The following is a 19,612-nucleotide window of genomic DNA, read 5'->3' on the forward strand; positions in this document are numbered from 1 at the left end:
CTCTATCTCTCTCCCTCTATCTCTCTCCCTCCCCCTTCTCCCTGCTTCTCCCTACCTCTCTCTCTTTCTCACTTGATCTCCCTCTCCCTCCTTCTCCCTTCCTCTATCTCTCTCTCTATCCCTCCCTCTCTCTCTTTCCCTCTCTCTCCCTCTCTCTCTCTCCCTTTCTCGCTCTCAGGACCTCTCCGTTTCGATGGAACACCGGCACCAAGGAGCGCATGCTCATCAAGGTGACGGACCGCGAGCCCAGCTTCCTGTCCCACCAGGGGAACGGCTACTCCCCCTGCGACCCCCCGACCCCGGCCGTCCCCTCGGGGGGGGGCACGGCCCCCCGGGCGCGGCGCTCCTCCGGTGGCGCGTCCGAGCCCGACGGCTCCCCCGCCCTGTACGCGGAGCGCCGCCAGTCGCCCTTCCTCAAGCGGGCGGAGCTGGGCGGCACGGGCACCCACCGCCGCTCCTCGGGCGACTCGCAGCCCCCGTCGCCCCGCTACGCCTACGAGCCCCCCCTGTACGAGGAGCCCCCCTCGGAGTGCCAGCCGCCGCCCCCCCCCATCTACGAGGAGCCGCCCACCGACCTCCGCGGCCACGCCGACGCCTCCGCCCCGTACGGCACGGGCAAGTCGCCCGCCCGCAAGCCCTACCACTCGCCCAAGCAGAGCCACTCCCCCTACGGCCAGCTGGTGCTCACCCGGCAGAAGTGTCCGGAAAAGACCCAGAGCCTCGAGTACAGCCCCGCCGGGAAGGAGTACGTCAAACAGCTGGTCTACGTGGAGCAGTCCTCCTCCAGCCCGCGCTTCAAGACGGCCGACCGCCTGCTCCGCTACGGCGCCTCCCCGGGCGGCTACGGGGGCTCGTACGGCGGCTCGTACACCCTGCAGCACAGCCAGTCCCTCATCCGGGACCCGCGGCTACTGCTGGACTACGGCGGCGAGGGCGGCGAGGGAGGCCAGAGGCTGCTGTACGAGGACAGCATGTCCTGGAGCTCCAGCCAGCATCACTCGCTCTCCTCCGCCGGCGCCGGCGGCTTCTCCTCCTCCCCCGGGGGGAACCGCAAGCGCAAGAGCCGCAAGCCCTCGCTGCCCCCGGAGCTGGGGCGCGGCGGCGGGGAGGGCGGGGAGCGCGAGGGCAGCGGGACTCTGTCAGAGGCGGTGGCGGCGCAGGCGAGGCTGGCGTGGGAGGCGCAGCAGGTGATGAAGCAGAGGAGCAGCTGGGATTCGGGGCAGGGCGGGGGCGGAGGAGCCGGGGTCCTGGGAAGCAGGGGCTCCAAGGACGGCTACGAGAGCGACGGGGCCATGCCCCCGCCCCTGCCCGGCCCGGTGGTGAGGGCATTTAGCGAGGACGAGGCGCTGGCCCAGAGCGACGGCCACCACTGGAAGAGGAGCACTTTCGACCGGCTGGGCTTCCCCCACGCCCTGCTGGAGAAGAGCCTCTCCGTCCAGACCAACCTGGCCTCGCCCGAGCCTTACCTACACCCCTCGCAGGTACACACACACGCATATAGGAGACACTTGGCTCTACAACACGGAGCCAGGTTTTGGTTCATATTCTCTCGCTCACAGACACGCCCAAGCATGCGGTCATGAATTTTTCATGTCGTGCAGAGAATTCTTTTAAGAGCTGGAGCCGGGAAGGAGGTCCTGAGATTGGCTTATGTAATATCCATGCCGCATACCCAGAGCCGCTCTCTCTGAACAAGACAGGGATCAGACCAGGCCCTTCACACACACACACACATACCAACACACACACGCGTACACTCCAAAACACATGCACAGAAACGGACACACACACCCCTCGCACACACACACACAAACGTCCACCCCCGCAGCCAAACGCGTGCTCTGGCGCGGGCCCGTGGTGCGTGGGGGACCCTGGTGTGTGGGGACCCTGGTGTGTGGGGACCCTGGTGTGTGGGGACCCTGGTGTGTGGGGACCCTGGTGTGGGGGACCCTGGTGCGTGGGGGACCCTGGTGTGTGGGGACCCTGGTGCGTGGGGGACCCTGGTGTGTGGGGACCCTGGTGTGTGGGGACCCTGGTGTGTGGGGACCCTGGTGCGTGGGGGACCCTGGTGCGTGGGGGACCCTGGTGTGTGGGGACCCTGGTGCGTGGGGGACCCTGGTGCGTGGGGGACCCTGGTGCGTGGGGGACCCTGGTGCGTGGGGGACCCTGGTGCGTGGGGGACCCCCAGTGTGCAGTAGCGATGTGAGAGACAGACAGCAGGCCCTGATTCTGGGTGTGAAGACAGTCTGGAGCCCTGCCACACTTAAAGGGGGACTGGCTCAGAATTAGAGGCCAATTTCCCACCCCCCTCCCCGGCCACTTTCCTCCTCACCTCCCTCTCACACACTTCTTTGTTCGCCCGATGATAGCTTTCCAGTCGACGGCTGTTAAAAGCGAGGTGAAAACGTCCTGGAGTAGCAGCGATCGGGGGCCCTGTCTAAAGGCTTCAGCCCAAGTGAGGGGCTGTGGAGAGGGGCGTCCAGGCAGGGATGGGGGCAGTGGGAGGGCGAGGGAGGGCAGGAGGTGCACCCTCTCTCTCTCTCTGTCTCCCTTCCTCTCTCTCCCTTCCTCTCCGTCTCTCTTCTGGATCAGGTGGTTTTCGTGATAGGAAGGGCGCACAGAGAGATCTCCTCTGTCAGGTCCGATGCCCCTTGCCCCCTTCCTAGCGCCCAACCAGTCAGCTTCTTTAAACCCCGCCCCTGGTCCCTGCTGGCCAGGTGCGGTGGGTAATTGCTGGGGGCTACTGGCACCTTCAGCGGAGGTGTGAGCACACATTAACATCAAATATGAGAGTTTTGGTGATCGTTAATGTGCAACCAGACACTGCAGAATTCTCACCTGAACTCTAATATTGAATATGCAGTAGAATATGAGAGGATAGAGGGGCTCGTATTTGTTCTCCACCTCTCACCCCGACACTTTTTCTGTGGGTGGGGAACCCTGAAGACGTTTCTGCAGGAGAGATTTGTCAGGCTAATTATCTCTCTCTCTCTCACTCCAGACCGAGACAGTTTGGTCTCTTTTATTCACCCCCTGTCCTCTTTAATTATGATTGTGCTACAACAGAACAAAGCAATGTTAATCAACCCCTCCCCTCCTCTCTCTGCCTCTCTCTCTCTCCCTCTGTCTCCCTCTCCTGCTGTTTCTACTCCCCCCACTCTCTCTCTCTCCTTCCCCTTTCCACTTCCTCTCTCCCTTCCTCTCCTACTCTCTGTCATTCTCTTTATTTCCCCCTCGCTCTCCCTCCCGTCCAATCCCTCTCTCTCCCTCCCTTCCTTCCCCACTCTCTTTCTCCATCTCCCTCTCGCTATCTGTCTCGCCCCCCTGCTCCCTCCCTCCCTCCCTCCCTCGGGTCTCCCCCCTCCTCCCAGTCGGAGGACCTGGGTGCGTGTGCCCAGTTTGAGGCGAGCAGGAACGCCCGCAACATGATGCCCAGCGCCAGCTGCGGCGTCTTCCCCGAGTTCACGCTGCGCAAGCCGTCCTCGGAGACCGACATCGAGAACTGGGCGTCCAAGCACTTCAACAAACACACTCAGGTAGCCACGGCAACTCCTCTCTCTCTCTCTCTCTCTCTCTCTCTCTCTCTCTCTCTCTCTCTCTCTCTCCCAACCCCCCCCCCCCCACACACACACACACAAGAGGCGGAAGCCGAATGATCCCCACAACACCCTCCCTCTCCGGTCCCCACCAGGGTCTGTTCCGGAGGAAGGTGTCCATCGCCAACATGCTGGCGTGGAGCAGCGAGCCCATCAAGAAGCCCATGATCGTGACGTCTGACCGCATGGTGAAGAAGGAGGCGGTGGAGATCTTCAAGCTGGTGCAGACCTACATGGGGGACCGGCGCTCCAAGATCCACCCCCTCGCCGTGGCCCTGGAGGTGGGGACCGCACGCTCTCTCTGACTCTCTCTCTCTGACTCTCTCTCTCTGACTCTCTCTCTCTGACTCTGTCTCTCTCTGACTCTCTCTCTCTCTGACTCTCTCTCTCTCTCTCTGACTCTCTCTCTCTGACTCTCTCTCTCTGACTCTGTCTCTCTCTGACTCTCTCTCTCTCTGACTCTCTCTCTCTCTCTCTGGCTCTCTCTCTCTGGCTCTCTCTCTCTGACTCTCTCTGACTCTGTCTCCAACTCTCTTTGACTCTCTTTTTCTCTCTGTGACTCTCCCTCTCTCTCTCTGACTGTCTCTCTCCTATTCTCTTTCTCGATCTCTCCCTGACATTTCTCTTCTCTCTCTGCTTCACCTCCTCTATTTCATTTCCCGCGTGCTCCTTTTCAAAACCAGTCACTTGGAAACAATCCGCTGAGTCCTGTTCTCCCCCCCCCCCCCCCACCCCCCGTGTGTGCATATCCGTGCGTGCGTATCCGTGTGTGTGCGCGCGGCAGGTGGCGGTGCGCGGCTGGAGCAGCCAGGGCCTGCGTGACGAGCTCTACATCCAGCTGTGCCGTCAGACCACGGAGAACTTCCGCTACGACAGCCTGGAGCGCGGCTGGGAGCTCATGGCCGTGTGCCTGGCCTTCTTCCCCCCCACGCCCCGCTTCCACTCCTACCTGGAGGGCTACATCTACAGGCACATGGACCCCCTCAACGACACCAAGGGTACCCTCGCGCTCTTCTTCTGTTGTTTTGGGGGGTTGGGGTAGGAACGACTTCAATCGACCGACTCGAGCTGAAAAGCGCTTGTGACAATTGGCAGCTTGTTTTGGAGGTTTGTTTGTGGTGTGTGTGTGTGTGATTGGGGCTTGTTGCCGTCCCACCCCGCTGAGGTAACAAGCCTGTCAGAGTGGCCGTGTCTGAGCTTCCAGGGCCCCCCGTTCCTCTAGATAAACACGCCTCTTCAGTCCTGCCTCGCTGGACCTGTGAAGATGAACATTGCGGGGGACTGCACAGCAATTTGGACTCATCTAGTCATTTCATCTCTGTCTTGTCTGCCGACAGTGTCTTCCGCCATACAAATACTAAAGATTCTCCAGCACAACACTTGAGCCAACACACACACACATTCCAGGTGCTGGCTGCTCTCCCTGTGTCTGCAGCAGGGACACTGTCTCCTCCCCCTCTTCCTCCTCCCCCTCTTCCTCCTCCCCCTCTTCCTCCTCCCCCTCTTCCTCCTCCTCTTCCTCCTCCCCATCTTCCTCCTCCCCCTCTTCCTCCTCCTCTTCCTCCTCCCCCTCTTCCTCCTCCCCCTCTTCCTCCTCCTCTTCCTCCTCCCCCTCTTCCTCCTCCTCTTCCTCCTTCCCCTCTTCCTCCTCCCCCCCTTCCTCCTCCTCCCCCTCCTCCTCCTCCTCCTCCTCTTCATCACTCGGAGCCACCCCCGTCTCTCACTGTGCCTGGCCTGTGTGGGTCACCACCACTACCTTTGCTCAGTCTCACTGTGCCCAATATGTGTGTGTGTGTGTGTGTGTGTGAGGACCGTATGATAGCATTGTACTTTGGGCTCACCACTCCAGTGGCTATTTCCTGTGTTTTCATGAAGAATCACTCTGTCATGAAGACGGGTCCTGCCTCTAACGTAGTGAGAGGTTTGGTCTGCGTGACAGATCTAGATGATGACAGATCTAGATGTTGTTGTCTGTCTGTCAGGCTCTCCTCCACTCCACAGTCACTCAGTCTGACCCATATACCAGCAGCTGTCTCTAGTCTGCAGCCCAGAGGGGGAATGTAGTCTGAGACTGGGCTGGGCTACACTGTCTGGACTGGGGCTGGGGCTGGGCTACACTGTCTGGACTGGGGCTGGGCTACACTGTCTGGACTGGGGCTGGGGCTGGGGCTGGGCTACACTGTCTGGACTGGGGCTGGAGCTGGGGCTGGGCTACACTGTCTGGACTGGGGCTGGGCTACACTGTCTGGACTGGGGCTGGGCTACACTGTCTGGACTGGGGCTGGGGCTGGGCTACACTGTCTGGACTGGGGCTGGGGCTGGGCTACACTGTCTGGACTGGGGCTGGGGCTGGGGCTGGGCTACACTGTCTGGACTGGGGCTGGGGCTGGGGCTGAGGCTGAGGCCAGTTGTGTTGAATTTCCTGTCAGTTCATGAGGCCTTGGGCACTATTTTAACGATCAGAAACGCAAGTATCAAAACGCAAAGCGCAAGTAACTTTGTGGGCGGGACTCCGATGTGGTTGCTATTTTGCCGGCGGGATAGATGACTTTGCGCCTGCCGCAAATCTAAAATGGGTTGGTCCGAAGTAGCTACATTACTAATGGGTGTGGTTTGGGCGTAACGTGCAATAAACCAATCAGAGCGTCATCTCACATTCCCTTTAAGAGCAGCGCTTGTTCCACGGCGGATTTGCCAGGCGCACGCCAGGAGCGGTTGACAGCCGAGGAGACCGATGTTATTGTCAGGGCCGTAACAGATAGAGAACTGACATTGTATGGGAAAGGCAGAGCAGTTTTCTCATTGCACTAAATTTCCCGCTCATGCTGCTCATTCAAATTCGTATTCTTATTTTTATATATATTTTGTTTTAAATTGTTATATTTTTTACTTGTTTAGTTCTTAGAATTAGTTTAACTATTGTACTTTTTTACTTAATTTAAGACCCGTATATGTTTATTGTTTGCACCTTCCTGCCACAGTAAATTCCGTGTTTGTGTAACATAGGCTACATGGCGAATAAACCAAATTCTGATTCTGATGGAGATCGGAGAAGAAACCCACCCAAATTAGCTTCGGTTAAACAGGCGTGGGAGGAAATTGCCACAATTGTTACAAATCAAGTTCACATACATAGAGATTTCTCATGAAAATCTTTTTATAATCGTTGAAGAAATGTAACACGCCATAAATCAAAACAATGTAACGTAGCTTCGCAGAAAGAAGACCCTGGCCTCGCCAGCAGTGCGCAGGGACCAAGCTTGCGCCCTTAAAATAGCATCTAAATAACGCGCCATTGACTTTAGACTACGTTTTTCCTGGTCAGTAGCGGAATTGTTTTTCTGAAACTGCAAAATAGCACCAGGGAACGTTTGCGCCAGAACACGCCTCCTTTTTTTGCTGAACCGCCCCCGGGAGCGCGAAGTAATTCCCTAATTTACCGACGTGCGTCTGTGGAGGGAAAAGTCCGCTTTGCGTCGAGTGCAAACTAGGAATGATACTTGCATCGTTGACAAAGTCAATTGCGCTGGGTGCAAGATAGGGCCCCTTGACTCTCAGTACCTAGGATACTGTGTGTGGGTTTGTCAGATGTGTGTTCTCTCTATGCACTGACTCTGCTTGTGCTTTCATTGACGACTGTTGGAAATCGATCAATCCTAATCCTAAAAATACTATATATTTGTAAATGTATAACTGTGTGTGTGTGTGTGCTTCTTCCAGGAGTGGCCATCAGCAGTTATGCCAAATACTGCTACAGGAAATTACAGAAGGCTGCTTTAACCGGAGCTAAGAAGGTATGCCCTCCATTTCCTCTGGGTGATTATCTCTAACCCTGTGTGTGTGTGTGTGTGTGTCTATTTGTATGTGTATTTGTAACATGTGTTCACGGCAGCCATGCCATTCCAACACACTAACTCGCGCCAGACCATTTGTAGCCGCGCTGTACGGGCTTCCTCCAGGGTTAGCGTTAGCCCAGCAGGGAGAACCGCATCCCGACATGCCCAAGATGAGAGTCTTCAACGGGGCTCTGTGCGCTAGCGCTACCAGCCCCCCGCCCCCCAAGACCCCACTCAGCAGCTTAATTAACGACCCCGCTCACGCTGCTCTGCCCCTGATTAAGAATTCCATATCAGGAGGCTGAGCCCGGGGGATTGGAGTTGGAGAAGAGAGATGGGGATGGGATTGGAGGGAGAGGAGGGATGGGATTGGAGGGAGAGGAGGGATGGGAGAGGAGGGGAGGGATGGGATTGGAGGGAGAGGAGGGGAGGGATGGGATTGGAGGGAGAGGAGGGGAGGGATGGGATTGGAGGGGGACGTCGTGGGGACGAACGCAATGCCTCCGCCCTCATCCTCTATCTAGACACTGTAACACAAAACCCCAGTCCCCCTCATCTCTGCCCCCCCCCCTCCCCGCCGCCGCCCCCCCGAAACACACACACGCATGCAACCTTTGAGTTAGTGAGGTAGAATGGGGCCAGTGTGTGTGTTGGTAGATGAATGAGTAGATGGGCTAAAGCCTCATTAGTGATCTTCTGCTTCTGGGCTTCATGTGACTTCCTGACTGCCTGTGTTTTGGTGTTTCCATTTCAGTCGCTTTTTTTTTTATTTATCATTTCCCCCCGCAGCTGTGTGTGTGTTTGTGTGTACGAGTGTATGTTTGTCTGAACTGAATGATTGTTTCAGCCAGCCTGCTCATAATGCAGCTTTATTATTAATGTAAATGTCTGCTGTTGGGACTCCTGCTGAGAGTGCTGGGGTGGGTCCATTCATCTAGCAGGAGTTTACACACACACACACACTATCGCTCTCTGTCTTTGTGTCTCTTTCTCTTCCTCCATCCCTCTCTCCCTCATATTGATTCCTAAACCAGTCCTCCAATTAAAGGGGGCCTTTAGGCAGATGTGTCTAGTTCCCCCTCTGTGTTTTCAGACGGTATCACATGACACAGTAGCCGCAATGGGGGGGGGGGGGGCACAGGGGTGGGGGTGCTTCCATGCTGGGTGTCATGGAAACAGCCTCCAGGAGTACATTCCACTGTTCATTTATCCTCCCCGTGACCTAAAAATACACTCCAACAACCAAAACCAGTCCGTCAGCCTGTCGATACCCTCTCATCGTCCTGGTTTCACCCGATCCGGCGCAGTCGTGCATGTTCCGGACCCGTCCGTGGCCGTCGTGCGGCTGTGACGCCAGCCCGGCGCTACGGTGTTAGCCCACAGCCAAGTGAGGAATCCTCCGGGTGTGACTCATTGCCGTTTGGCCTTTTCTAAGTGCCCCCGGTGACCTCTCTCTTTGTCCTCGTCCAGCACGGATTTCTAAAGACATTCGCATTGCACAGCCGTGCTACTGTAGCACAGCGCTCATGGGCTGCTGCGGGATATGTGTCAGGGGTCTGGAGGGGGGGGGAGAGGGCGAGGGGGGGGGAGAGGGCGAGGGGGGGGGGGGGGGGTGAGAGGGCGAGGGGGGGTGAGAGGGCGAGGGGGGGGGGAGGGGGGGGGGAGGGGAGGGCGGGGCTCTGCAAAGCCACGATGCTCTCCGCGGCGATTTCCCCACCACGCGACAGCAGCAGGCCGTCATTCCCTCTCCCCGCCACCAGAGGGCGCCAACTTGCCACGCTGAGCTCACCTCTTTGAGGGCCCGGAGGAACGGAGGCAGGAAAAGGAAGGGAGCAAGAAACAGGGACGGAAGGGGAGGGGGGAGGTGGGGGGAGAGGGGAACGGAGCGATAGAGAGGTGTGGAGGAGGGAGGGAGGGATAGGACGAGCTGGTGAGAAGCAGGGGGATGGATGGATGGGTGGAGGGTTCGTGTCGGGGCGGTGCGTGGAGCCTGTGTCCGTGTCAGCCGTCGCCCCAGTGCTGCTTGTGCCCCCCGTCTCCCGCGGCGACGCCAGCCTGCGCTAGCGGGCACGGGCGGTTGGCAGAGCGTGTGCGAAACGTGTGGCGTGTGCCAGGATCTCCGCAGGGTGGTAATAGAGGCAGTTTGTCACTTGGTGGACCCACACACACACACACTCCACAACCTTAACCCAAAGGCAGGGCATTTGACTGGGATTAACCCCTTGAAAACCTTTGGGGGAGATGGATTGTTGGTGTGTCTGCCCCCGCACACTCACCACAATGTCCATGTGTGTGTGTGTGTGTGTGTGTGTGTGTGTGTGTGTGTGTGCAGGGTCTCCAGAAGCCCTGCCTGGAGGAGATCAAGCACGCCAGGAACGCCATCTTCAGCCCCTCCATGTTCGGCTCCTCCCTGGAGGAAGTGATGTCGCTGCAGAAGGAGCGCTACCCGGACCGGCAGCTGCCCTGGGTGCAGACCCGCCTGTCGGAGGAGGTGCTGGGCCTCAACGGGGACCAGACGGAGGGCATCTTCAGGTCAGACTGGGGGGAGGGGGAGAGAGGGCCTAGGTTAGGTTAGGGGTCACGGGTGGAGAGATAGAGGTGGAGGGATGAGATCCTTCATTAAGAGAGGGGGGGAGGATCTCATCCCTTTATCTCTCCACCTGTGAGCTGTGTGTGTGTGTGTGTGTGTGTGTGTGTGTGTGTGTGTGTGTGTGTGTGTGTGTGTGTGTGTGTGTGTGTGTGTGTGTGTGTGTGTGTGAGGGGTGTGTGTGTGTGTGAGGGGTGTGTGTGTGTGTGTGTGTGAGGGGTGTGTGTGTGTGTGACAGTCTTCCTCACACCTCCCCTTTGACCTCCCCAGGGTTCCCGGCGACATCGACGAGGTCAACGCCCTCAAGCTCCAGGTGGACCAATGGAAAATCCCCACCGGACTGGAGGACCCACACATCCCAGGTAGCCCCTCTTCTGACTCTCTTCTGACTCTCTCTCTCTCTCTCTCTCTCTCTCTCTCTCACACACACACAGTCTTCAGCATCAGCAGACACCAAGCTGTCAGTGTGTGTGTGGCTCGTCAGCTTCCAGCCCCAGGCCCTCTTCAGTGCTCTACTTCTCTCTGTATAATTAGCCCTTCCACCCAAAGCATGCTGGGAGATGCCGCCGCTGGTCACATGACTCTGCAGGCCTCTCTCGATACCCCCCCCCCTCCACCCCCCTCTTAGATAATAATAAAACCACTCTTAAATGATAATAATAATAGAACCACTCTTAAATAATAATAATAGAACCACCATTTTAAAAGAAAGGGGGAAAAAAATGGTCTCTCCTTGAAGGGAGATCCAGTGAGAGAGCGTCATTTTCAGCGTCCGCAGGGTCATCGCTCAAAGCTGCGGCGTGTCGTGTTCCTTGTGAGAGTGTATGTGTGCGTGGCTTCCTGTGTCCCTTATGATCGGTCGTCCTTTAGACGACGCCACAGGAGTGATGATGGCGACTGTGGCCTTGGAGGCTGGAGGAGGCTGTGTGTCTGACCACCGGACTGTTTCTGGCTCTTGATTGGACGGTCTGCTCAATGATCAAATACTGAGGACCAATGCAGTAGCACGCTGTATTGGCGGTTAACAGTACCCTAGAAACAGCTGTCTGTCTCTTTCCTTTTCTCTCTGTCTCTCTTCTTTTGTCTGTCTTGGCTTTGCTCTGTCTCACTCTCTTTCTCTCTCTCACTGTGTCTTTCTCCCTCTATCTCTCTTTCTCTTTGTTTGTCTCTCCCTCTCGCTGTCTCTCTCTCTCTCTCCCTCTATCTCTCTTTCTCTTTGTCTCTCTCTCTCTGTCTCCCTCTCTCTCTCTCCCTCTATCTCTCTTTCTCTTTGTCTCTCTCTCTCTGTCTTTTTCTCTCTGTCTCTGTCTTTCTGTGTCTCTCTCCCTCCCTCTCTCTCTCAGCGTCTCTCCTGAAGCTGTGGTACCGGGAGCTGGAGGAGCCTCTGATCCCTCATGAGTTCTACGAGGAGTGCATCACCCACTACGACAGCCCCGAGGCCGCGGTCAACGTGGTGCTGGGCCTGCCTCACATCAACAAGCTGGTTCTGTGTTACCTCATCCGCTTCCTCCAGGTACACACACACACACACACACACACACACACACACTGGGCCTGCCTCACATCAACAAGCTGGTTCTGTGTTACCTCATCCGCTTCCTCCAGGTATACACACACACACACACACACACACACAGGTCAACTGGTGAACACACGCACACAAATGCACGTGTCAAATGGAACACCCCCCCAATGTGTGGGAGAAAGCAGCTTCCTCATGTTACGTCAGCATGGTGCCACTGCCCTGAATATCGAAGATTATGATGACGCAGTGTGTGTGTGAAGTGTGCATCATTTGCAAACAGTGGTACATAGATTTGCAACGCAAATTCGCCCCATAGGTAAGTTACAGTACTGGCATGGTTCTCTATCAACTGACACATTCTTATTTGGTAAGCACTAATCTATCTCCTGATCTTCAACTTGTCTCAACTGACCTTTATTTTGCTGGTACATAAAAGAATTTGCGTTTCAGCACTGGAATGTTGATCTGGCTGCAGCAAAAGGGTTTGAATATGTGTCGACAGTGTGCTTTTCATCTTGTCTCTGTCTCACTCTGTTTCCCTGTCCACATATCCTGTCCCTACCCTCTACCCCCCCCCCCCCCCCCCCACACACACACACACACACCTGTACTCCTCTACCCCAACCTCCACACCCCACTGCTACCCCCCCCCCGCCCTCCCCCTCCACCCCCCCAGGTGTTTTCCCAGCCTGCCAACGTGGTGATCACCAAGATGGACGTGAACAACCTGGCCATGGTCATGGCCCCCAACTGCCTGCGCTGCCAGTCGGACGACCCCCGGATCATCTTCGAGAACACGCGCAAGGAGATGTCCTTCATCCGCGTGCTCATCCAGCGCCTGGACACCAGCTTCATGGACGGAATGCTATAGCCCCGCCGAGCACACACACACACACACACACCACAGTCCCCGTACACTCCCTCCCCGTACATCCTCCCCCTGCTCACCCCTGCCCCGCCCGCGAAAGGGAATCGCACCCCGAAACGTTCCCGCACTCGCTCCGCACTCACACGAACGCAAAGCTCACAGAGAAACCCGTGCATACCCGTCACCAAACGCCCACGCGCGTCCTCGTGTCGCGTCCCTCTCAGCGTGACAGGCCGGCCGTTCAGGAAGTAGCCAAGAAAAATACGCGGAAGAGGAAAAAATATACAAACCACATGCATATACGACTCGTATGCACGATTCAAATGAACTCGATTACGGGGGAAGCGCGCACGTGGGAGGGAGAGGCATGCAAATCCATGAAAACACGAAAGTAAACAAGCCAGGCGGTGGCTAACATGCAATGCGGACCATGAACAGGGCCCAGTCCCCCCCCCCCCCCCTTCCTCCTCGTGTCAGCCCTCCCCGAACGAGGCCAGCGAGGAGTTCGGCTTCAGCTGGTCCTGAAGGTCGCGATGCCCGAGCACTAGAAAAACGCCCCCTCCCTCCTCCAGGAACCCCCTGGAACTGAACCCGACTATTTCTGCCCCCCGTCCGTCCGTCTCCCCTAATACCTGTTGGTGGTAGAGAATCCGTTGGTCCGCAGATCTGTTGTGAGCTCCAAGCTGCTGTAGAAGAGCCGAAGGTCTCTGCTGTGGTTTGGAACCGTGGGGGGGGGGGGCTTACTGTAGAGGGGATCACAGAAGCACTGCCAACTGGGGTCTGTCTCAGGAAGTGATGTCAGACACCGTGCCACAGCTACGCCGGGACTTCCTTAAAAGACCCTCTAGAACTGTCGATTCACCCCCTCACCCCGATCTCTAGTTCGCACTCCCACCACCACCTGCACCCTGGAGACCAACAACCACACAACCTCTACCCCGGCCCCCAAACTCCCCCCAACCCTCCATGGTCCCCTACTCACACCTTTCTACTCTCTCGTTACTACAAGTTGTGAATGTGTCTTTAAATAGAGCTCCGTCCACCCTGTCTGTCTGTGTTGTGGACAAATGTTTTGTGTCACACGTTCGGACCGAGACACGTTTGATTTTGTATCGTTCCAGAACAATTCTGTTCTTCGTTCGTTTGTTTTCGACAAATCGCCGTGTTTGTTTGTATGTAACAGAGTTCTAACATGGTTTAACCCACCGTTGATTTTTTTTTTTTATATATATGATTTAATTTATTTATATTTATTCGAGCAAATATTTCTTAATGCCTTTTTTAGACTGTATAGTTCAACATTCAGCATGGCTTTATTCTCTTTTTACGTTTGAACACACACGTGTGCGTGCGTACGTGCTCGAGTGCGAGCGTGTTTCCGAACACTGTAGTGCATCTACTGTACATCACATGTTCCTCCGCACATACATGTTGATATGTGACTCCGCACATACATGTTGATATGTGACTCTGTAATGTACGTACGTCTGAGACCGAAGTCCTGCTGTACGATTTGCATTCCATCGTTCCGAGACACGTCGAATGGATGGTTGTGAAAGCCTCGACTCTCTTAAACCTCTAAACCCTCTCTCTCTCTCTCACACACACACACACACACTGTCCTGACACTCCATCCTTACGAGGTCAAAAGTATTCTCACGCGTTACAAAAGCCTGCATCGTTTTTTTTATTCACACAGCGCAAGTATGGTACGAGTGTGTATTTGTGGTTTTGTATTTTGTATTTTCATTTGGATGCCATGCTAGGAGTGCTGAAGCAAAGGAGTGAGGCCGAAGGTTAGGGAGTAAAGGGAGGGGGGGGGGGATTGTGTCCCGTGCTAATTCACTCCACCCTGCTACTCTCACACACACACCACACACGGCATTGGGCACTTGTACATCAAGGCACTGTACAGATCGGTGTGCAAAAACAAGTTCAGACTAGTGAAAAGAGCCTCATACGATTCAAGGGTGACCGCAGTGTAAACGTATTGTAACAACAGGGTGTTCTGTTTTAGTTCTTTTTGAAAGGTAAGAAAGGTATTTCTTTAGTAGAGTTAAAGAACGTTTGGGCCATCCACATTTGCTATAGTGAAGTGTTTCCCCACCAAACCATTCAAAACCTTTTGGCCCCTTAAGAGCTGAAACCACATCTAAAATTACAAACTCTGGGCTTGGGAAACAAGTGTAAAATACAGTGTGTTGTGATGTTTGTGTGTGTGTGTGTGTATGTGTGCGTGTGTGCAAGGCTGTGTTTGTGTGTGTGTGTGTTTGTCTAAGAGATGGTAGTAGATAGAATAGAATGCAGTTATGTCATGCTTTGACCCAGCAAATTGACCAATCAGCATGCAGAACTAGGGTCTTCACTCTTTTTAAACATACTTTTACGAAAGCAAAACATGAAACTAGATACTTACAGAACAGATACTTACAGAATGAATTTACAAAACCCAGAATTGTTGCAGTATTTAGCTTTAAAAGTTTCAACTGAGAAAAGATTGCTCTTTCTTTTTCTTTTTTTTTTTTTACTAATTTCTATTTCTTGATTCCTGTTTTGGTTTGTTTCAACAGATGTTCTCTTACATTCAGTGTACATACTGTTCTTATAATTATTATTGTAATTAATATGACCGAAGTTGAACATAAGGTGAGAGGCAGCTGCTATTTGTTCTGTGCTCTTCACAACGGCATCCTTTTTCTCCATCTTAACGTCCACTGTGTCACTCACGCTGTTGGAGAGAAGACTTGTTAAGAGAAATGGACATTGTTTAATAAATGCTGAAAATACGAAACATGTTTTGCATGGTGTTTAGTGATAATTCACTGAATAGCATCACGGACATTCATTTACGTTGGTTTTCGTCCAAGGGTCCGAGGTCACTGGATGATTTGTTGAACAAACAGAATGAATCTGAATCTAGTTCAGATTCAGAGTCAAGTACGAAAAGAACACCTTTCAGTATATTGGTCCTGAATTGTCTAATATTCGATGGTTTTCAATCCACTTGACTTATTGTTTGTAGTTATTAAACAAGCACAATATACTGGACGGGCACATGCACACACATCCATTATTACTAAATATTTAAATCAAGGTTCTATTTTTTTTTTAATTAATAGTTCCGTCCGTCTAGTGAGACTGTATAAGCAATCAAGATAATGAAAAGAACGGAAAAATACGACACATTTTTCTGACACTTCCCCACTACCAGCCTGAACGTTCACCTTCATACATTACATTTACAATTCCTCATTTAGCAGACACTCTTATCCAGAGCAACTTACAGTAAGTACAGGGACATTTCTCCTGAGACAAGTAGGGTCCTTGCCCAAGGACACAACGTCATTTTTCACAGCCGAGAATCGAACCGGCAACCTTCTGATTACTAGCCCAATTCCCTAACCGCTCAGCCTGCTGACCTTCATGGAGTAATGCTCCGGTTCTCAGTTTAGATTTGAAGCCAGTGTAGGTGTGTCTTGGCTGCAGCAAGATCAACCCTCTACTTTTTTATCCACATATTAAATATTACCGACTGAACTATTTTATGAAGTAGGCAAGGTTGTCTTTGACTGAGATTAGACCTCAAATAGGTTATTTTATGTAAGAGATGCAATACATGAAAGATATAATATATTTTTATTGGATAGATGGACAGACAAGTCACACAGACAAGTTGTACCTTTAATTGTAACTTTTGTAGAAAGGTTTTAAGGTAAAGGCATTCTATTTGGGAAGTTTTCTTTAATAAAGTCTTTTACCAACAATTCCTTCAAAAATGTGTCAGACAGGAACCCAAAATGGATCCATCAGAAACATGCAGGTTTTCACTGAACATTATATAGTCATGTCATAAAGGCAGGGTAGGCAAGCTTTGCGAAGCTAGATATTTTAGCTTCTGTTTGACACAATTCAACCCAAAATATCCCACCCCCTCCCTTTAAAACCACTCCCACAAAACCACAGTAGTTTTGAGTGCAGGGGCAGAGTGTGCGCAGGTGGGTAGGTAGACGGATAGGTTGTGTTTATTACAGTCTTGTGACGCCCACAGATGTCTTATTGATTTCATGTTCCTGTCAAACCTTTATATGTATGGTTTCTATCAATATGTGAAGTTTATTTCAGCAAAGATAAGATAAGAAAAAAAGTGCTTCTCAACAACATTGCCTACCATGCCTTTAACTCTTCCTAAATAACTATATAACACATTTTCCTGTTAGAAATAGAAATGTTCAACTATATGAACAGTAAAATAAAGCAGATTAATGTTGAATTTCAATGATAAAATATAATTAACTAAATACAGATACAGCAATAACCATATTCCCCTTCATTACTTGTGGCAGCACAAGACAATTGAAAAAACATTTGTAGAAATGTTGTCAAAATTTGTTTCTTTGTATAAAAGCCAAATGTAAAACACACTGTCATGTTTATAATTGCATCTTCTGACAATCATATCACAAAACGTTTTTGTTCTGCATGTTAAAGATGGTGTGTTTGTGTTTTTTAGTAGGTAAGTTTGACCATCATAGGAAGCCACATTGCCATGAGGACTACACTCACTGGACCAGTAGTAGAGGGGGCTGTGTTACAGTATACATTAAAGTCTACAGCTGATAATAGGTTAGAAGGCAGGTTAGAAGGCAGGTTAGAACACAGGTTAGAAGGCAGGTTAGAAGGCAGGTTAGAAGACAGGTTAGAAGGCAGGTTAGAAGGCAGGACAGATGGCAGGACAGATGGCAGGAAGGAGGTTATGAGAGATGCATTGAACAGACTTGAGGATGCACAGCCCTTCAGGACAGTGTTGATTGAACCAGTCACTGTAAAGGAAGAAAACACACTGATGCTGTACTTCTTTTTTTATGCATACAAGGTTCTAGGTAACGCATAAGTTCATGGGAATTTCAGCCTTGGAAACACTCACCATTGACGCTAATGCAGTTATCCTCCACTCCCACACAGTCCACAGGGGTGTTACACACCGTGTCGAACACATTCCTGCAGGAAGGACACTTTCGGCCATTGGAATTGGGAACCGGTTCTGGGATCAGGTTATGTTAAGGAAACAAACGTGAAAAACAGTATTAAGTAGACTACAATATGGGTCGGTTTGTTTCTCATGTTGACATTGCCGCTAGGGATCGGTCTGGTCAATGACTAACCCAAGGGGGGATTTATACTTTTGACTGACATGTTTACTATTTGCTTGTTTTATGTGTTAACAAAGTTGTATTGTAAAAGTTAATGGATGTTCTAACTACACTGCATTTGCAGGTAACAGCTGTCTGCTAATATACAGTAGTCTATATACTTTCAAACCTTAAAAACATTATTATTTGATCTGACATGGTCTAGCTGAAATGACTATTTGAATTATATATTGTACCGGGTAGAGTCTGGTTGTTGCAGCCGTCTTGGTCACAGCAGAGCTGAGTTTGACGAAAGTTTGCGAAGCCCAGGTTCACGGACAGTTGTGTTGTCGTGACGTTCAGAGGTGTCATGCAGTTGGATGCCGCTACACAGGACTTATTTACAGATTGTTCTAAATACAATAAGAACATATACAATGTTAACAAGAATGTTAAACTTCTTTTTGAAACAAGCAGAATTTTTTTATAATGGACTGTTAATGATTAAGGAACAGAGTCAACTCAGTATGGACAACCAAAACTACTGTGAGATAGAATGGAGGCTTACAAAATACGACTGCTTTGATGATTCACCTTTGTTAATCACCTATTAGAAATATGATTCACCTTTCTCGCTTGAAGACGTGGTTGTAGACTGACATACAGAGTTTGATGAGCAGTTGACTGGTGGATTTGTGCATGTTGCATTAGTACAGGTGAAACACTGCAGTGACTCCCCTGGAAATTTACAAGAACAGAATAACACACATCCATTCAACACATCAGTCATATTGTCAAATCATAGACCAACTATAGACTCAAGTTACTTCACACCTCCCACCTGCATCCCACCATCATTCATGTACATTCTCGAGAACCTCCTTGGTTGTGGTTCAGCTCAGTAGAGTATGTTGTGTTACCTGTGAGGAGAAGAGCCCAGGTAATGCAGAGAGTCAGGATCAGCTTCATCTTGGATCAGCAGGTGAGTGGCAGGATGGGCAGTAATCTGGTAGGCTTCTCTGAGAGACGGCGCTTTATAAAGTCTTAATCATCCCACGCACAGGAACAAGGATACAAACTAATATGTTTGTCTGTTACATCCTGTATTTCAATGTTGTTTCCATAACTACTGAAAACCTCTATTGATGAACCTTTCTGCAGTCCTGCATAACAGCCCCCTCAACTGGTATGTTTAGTTCACTATAATTATAAAACTTCCGACATGATTTACACACATGCAATCTTATTTTATTTACAGGAACATATTTGCAAGATCTCATTAATTAATATAAAAAAGACAAACCTTTTTTTAAATCAACTTTAATTTGACAGATCTTTTAAGTGTGTGAAGTTGCATCCAAAGTATTTTATTGTTGTTGCTGTCTTTACTGATGAGATCAAAATGTATACACATACCATATAATTGTCTGTCCATACTGTGTGTTCATACTTAACATTATCTATATAAATTAATTTTAGAGGCTTAAGTACTGTTTCTGATCCCCTTTTGTCTTGTCTCACCCTCATTACAGATGGAATTACAACTAAGGGAGCTGTTTATCCAGGGAAAATGGTAATGGTGCACAGTACATCAATCAAACTTCATACTATGCACACACATCCATTATAACTGTATATTTAAATCAAGGTTATCATTTTTTTACGAATTAATAGTTCCGTTTGTCTAGTGAGACTGTATAAGCAATCAAGATAATGAAAAGAACGGAAAAATACGACACATTTTCCTGACACGTCCCCACTACCGGCCTGAACGTTCACCTTCATGGAGTAATGCTCAGGTGCTCAGTTTAGATTTGAAACCAGTGCAAGCGTGTTGGCTGCAGCAAGATAAACCCTCTACTTTTTTATCCACATATTAAGTATTACCGACTGATCTATTTTATGAAGTAGGCAAGGTTGTCTTTGACTGAGATTAGACTTCAAATAGGTTATTTTATGTAAGAGATGCAATACATGAAAGAGATCATATATTTTTATTGGATAGATTGTCACTGTCACGGCCACAGCCTTGCCCCCCCCCCCCACCCCCCCACCCCCGGTTTCAGTTTTT

At 51.4% G+C, this 19,612-nt stretch overlaps 2 protein-coding genes across 3 annotated transcripts in view; one reads left to right on the forward strand and one right to left on the reverse strand.

Moving 5' to 3' along the window:
- The window catches only part of arhgap39 (Rho GTPase activating protein 39), a 34,691-nt gene extending 19,901 nt beyond the window's left edge, over nt 1-14,790 (forward strand). Inside the window, 9 exon segments of the mRNA XM_062452244.1 lie at nt 179-1,481; nt 3,372-3,536; nt 3,692-3,877; nt 4,381-4,594; nt 7,317-7,390; nt 9,765-9,964; nt 10,290-10,381; nt 11,363-11,532; nt 12,221-14,790. Of these exon segments, the coding sequence (XP_062308228.1) occupies nt 179-1,481; nt 3,372-3,536; nt 3,692-3,877; nt 4,381-4,594; nt 7,317-7,390; nt 9,765-9,964; nt 10,290-10,381; nt 11,363-11,532; nt 12,221-12,415 (2,599 nt within the window). The 3' untranslated portion in view covers nt 12,416-14,790.
- Nucleotides 14,791-14,959: 169 nt separating this feature from the next.
- Nucleotides 14,960-18,543, reverse strand: LOC134012881 (phospholipase A2 inhibitor and Ly6/PLAUR domain-containing protein-like). 2 transcript variants are annotated; one of them, XM_062452549.1, is made up of 5 exons: nt 18,462-18,543; nt 18,169-18,279; nt 17,799-17,954; nt 17,337-17,453; nt 14,960-15,140 (listed from the first exon to the last, which is right to left on the reverse strand). In XM_062452549.1, exons 1-5 carry the CDS (start codon nt 18,508-18,510, stop codon nt 15,136-15,138), a joined length of 438 nt encoding a protein of 145 aa, XP_062308533.1. In that variant the 5' UTR covers nt 18,511-18,543; the 3' UTR covers nt 14,960-15,135. The 2 variants fall into 2 exon arrangements, with proteins under 2 accessions (XP_062308533.1, XP_062308532.1); XM_062452548.1 differs by lacking the exon at nt 14,960-15,140 and adding an exon at nt 16,032-17,232.
- Between the last annotated feature and the right edge of the window lie 1,069 nt (nt 18,544-19,612).

Source organism: Osmerus eperlanus, chromosome 26 (assembly GCF_963692335.1).
Source record: "Osmerus eperlanus chromosome 26, fOsmEpe2.1, whole genome shotgun sequence".
Classification (NCBI taxonomy): Eukaryota; Metazoa; Chordata; class Actinopteri; order Osmeriformes; family Osmeridae; genus Osmerus; species Osmerus eperlanus.

What these genes read in the sequence shown, in the direction of transcription:
- LOC134012881 (XM_062452548.1), bottom strand. Translation starts at nt 18,510, where the DNA reads ATGAAGCTGATCCTGACTCTCTGCATTACCTGGGCTCTTCTCCTCACA. An exon ending in CTGGGCTCTTCTCCTCACAG is followed by an intron (nt 18,280 to 18,461) that starts GTAACACAACAT and finishes GTAAATTTCCAG; the next exon opens with GGGAGTCACTGCAGTGTTTC. An exon ending in TAACTGCATTAGCGTCAATG is followed by an intron (nt 17,233 to 17,336) that starts GTGAGTGTTTCC and finishes CTTCCTTTACAG; the next exon opens with TGACTGGTTCAATCAACACT.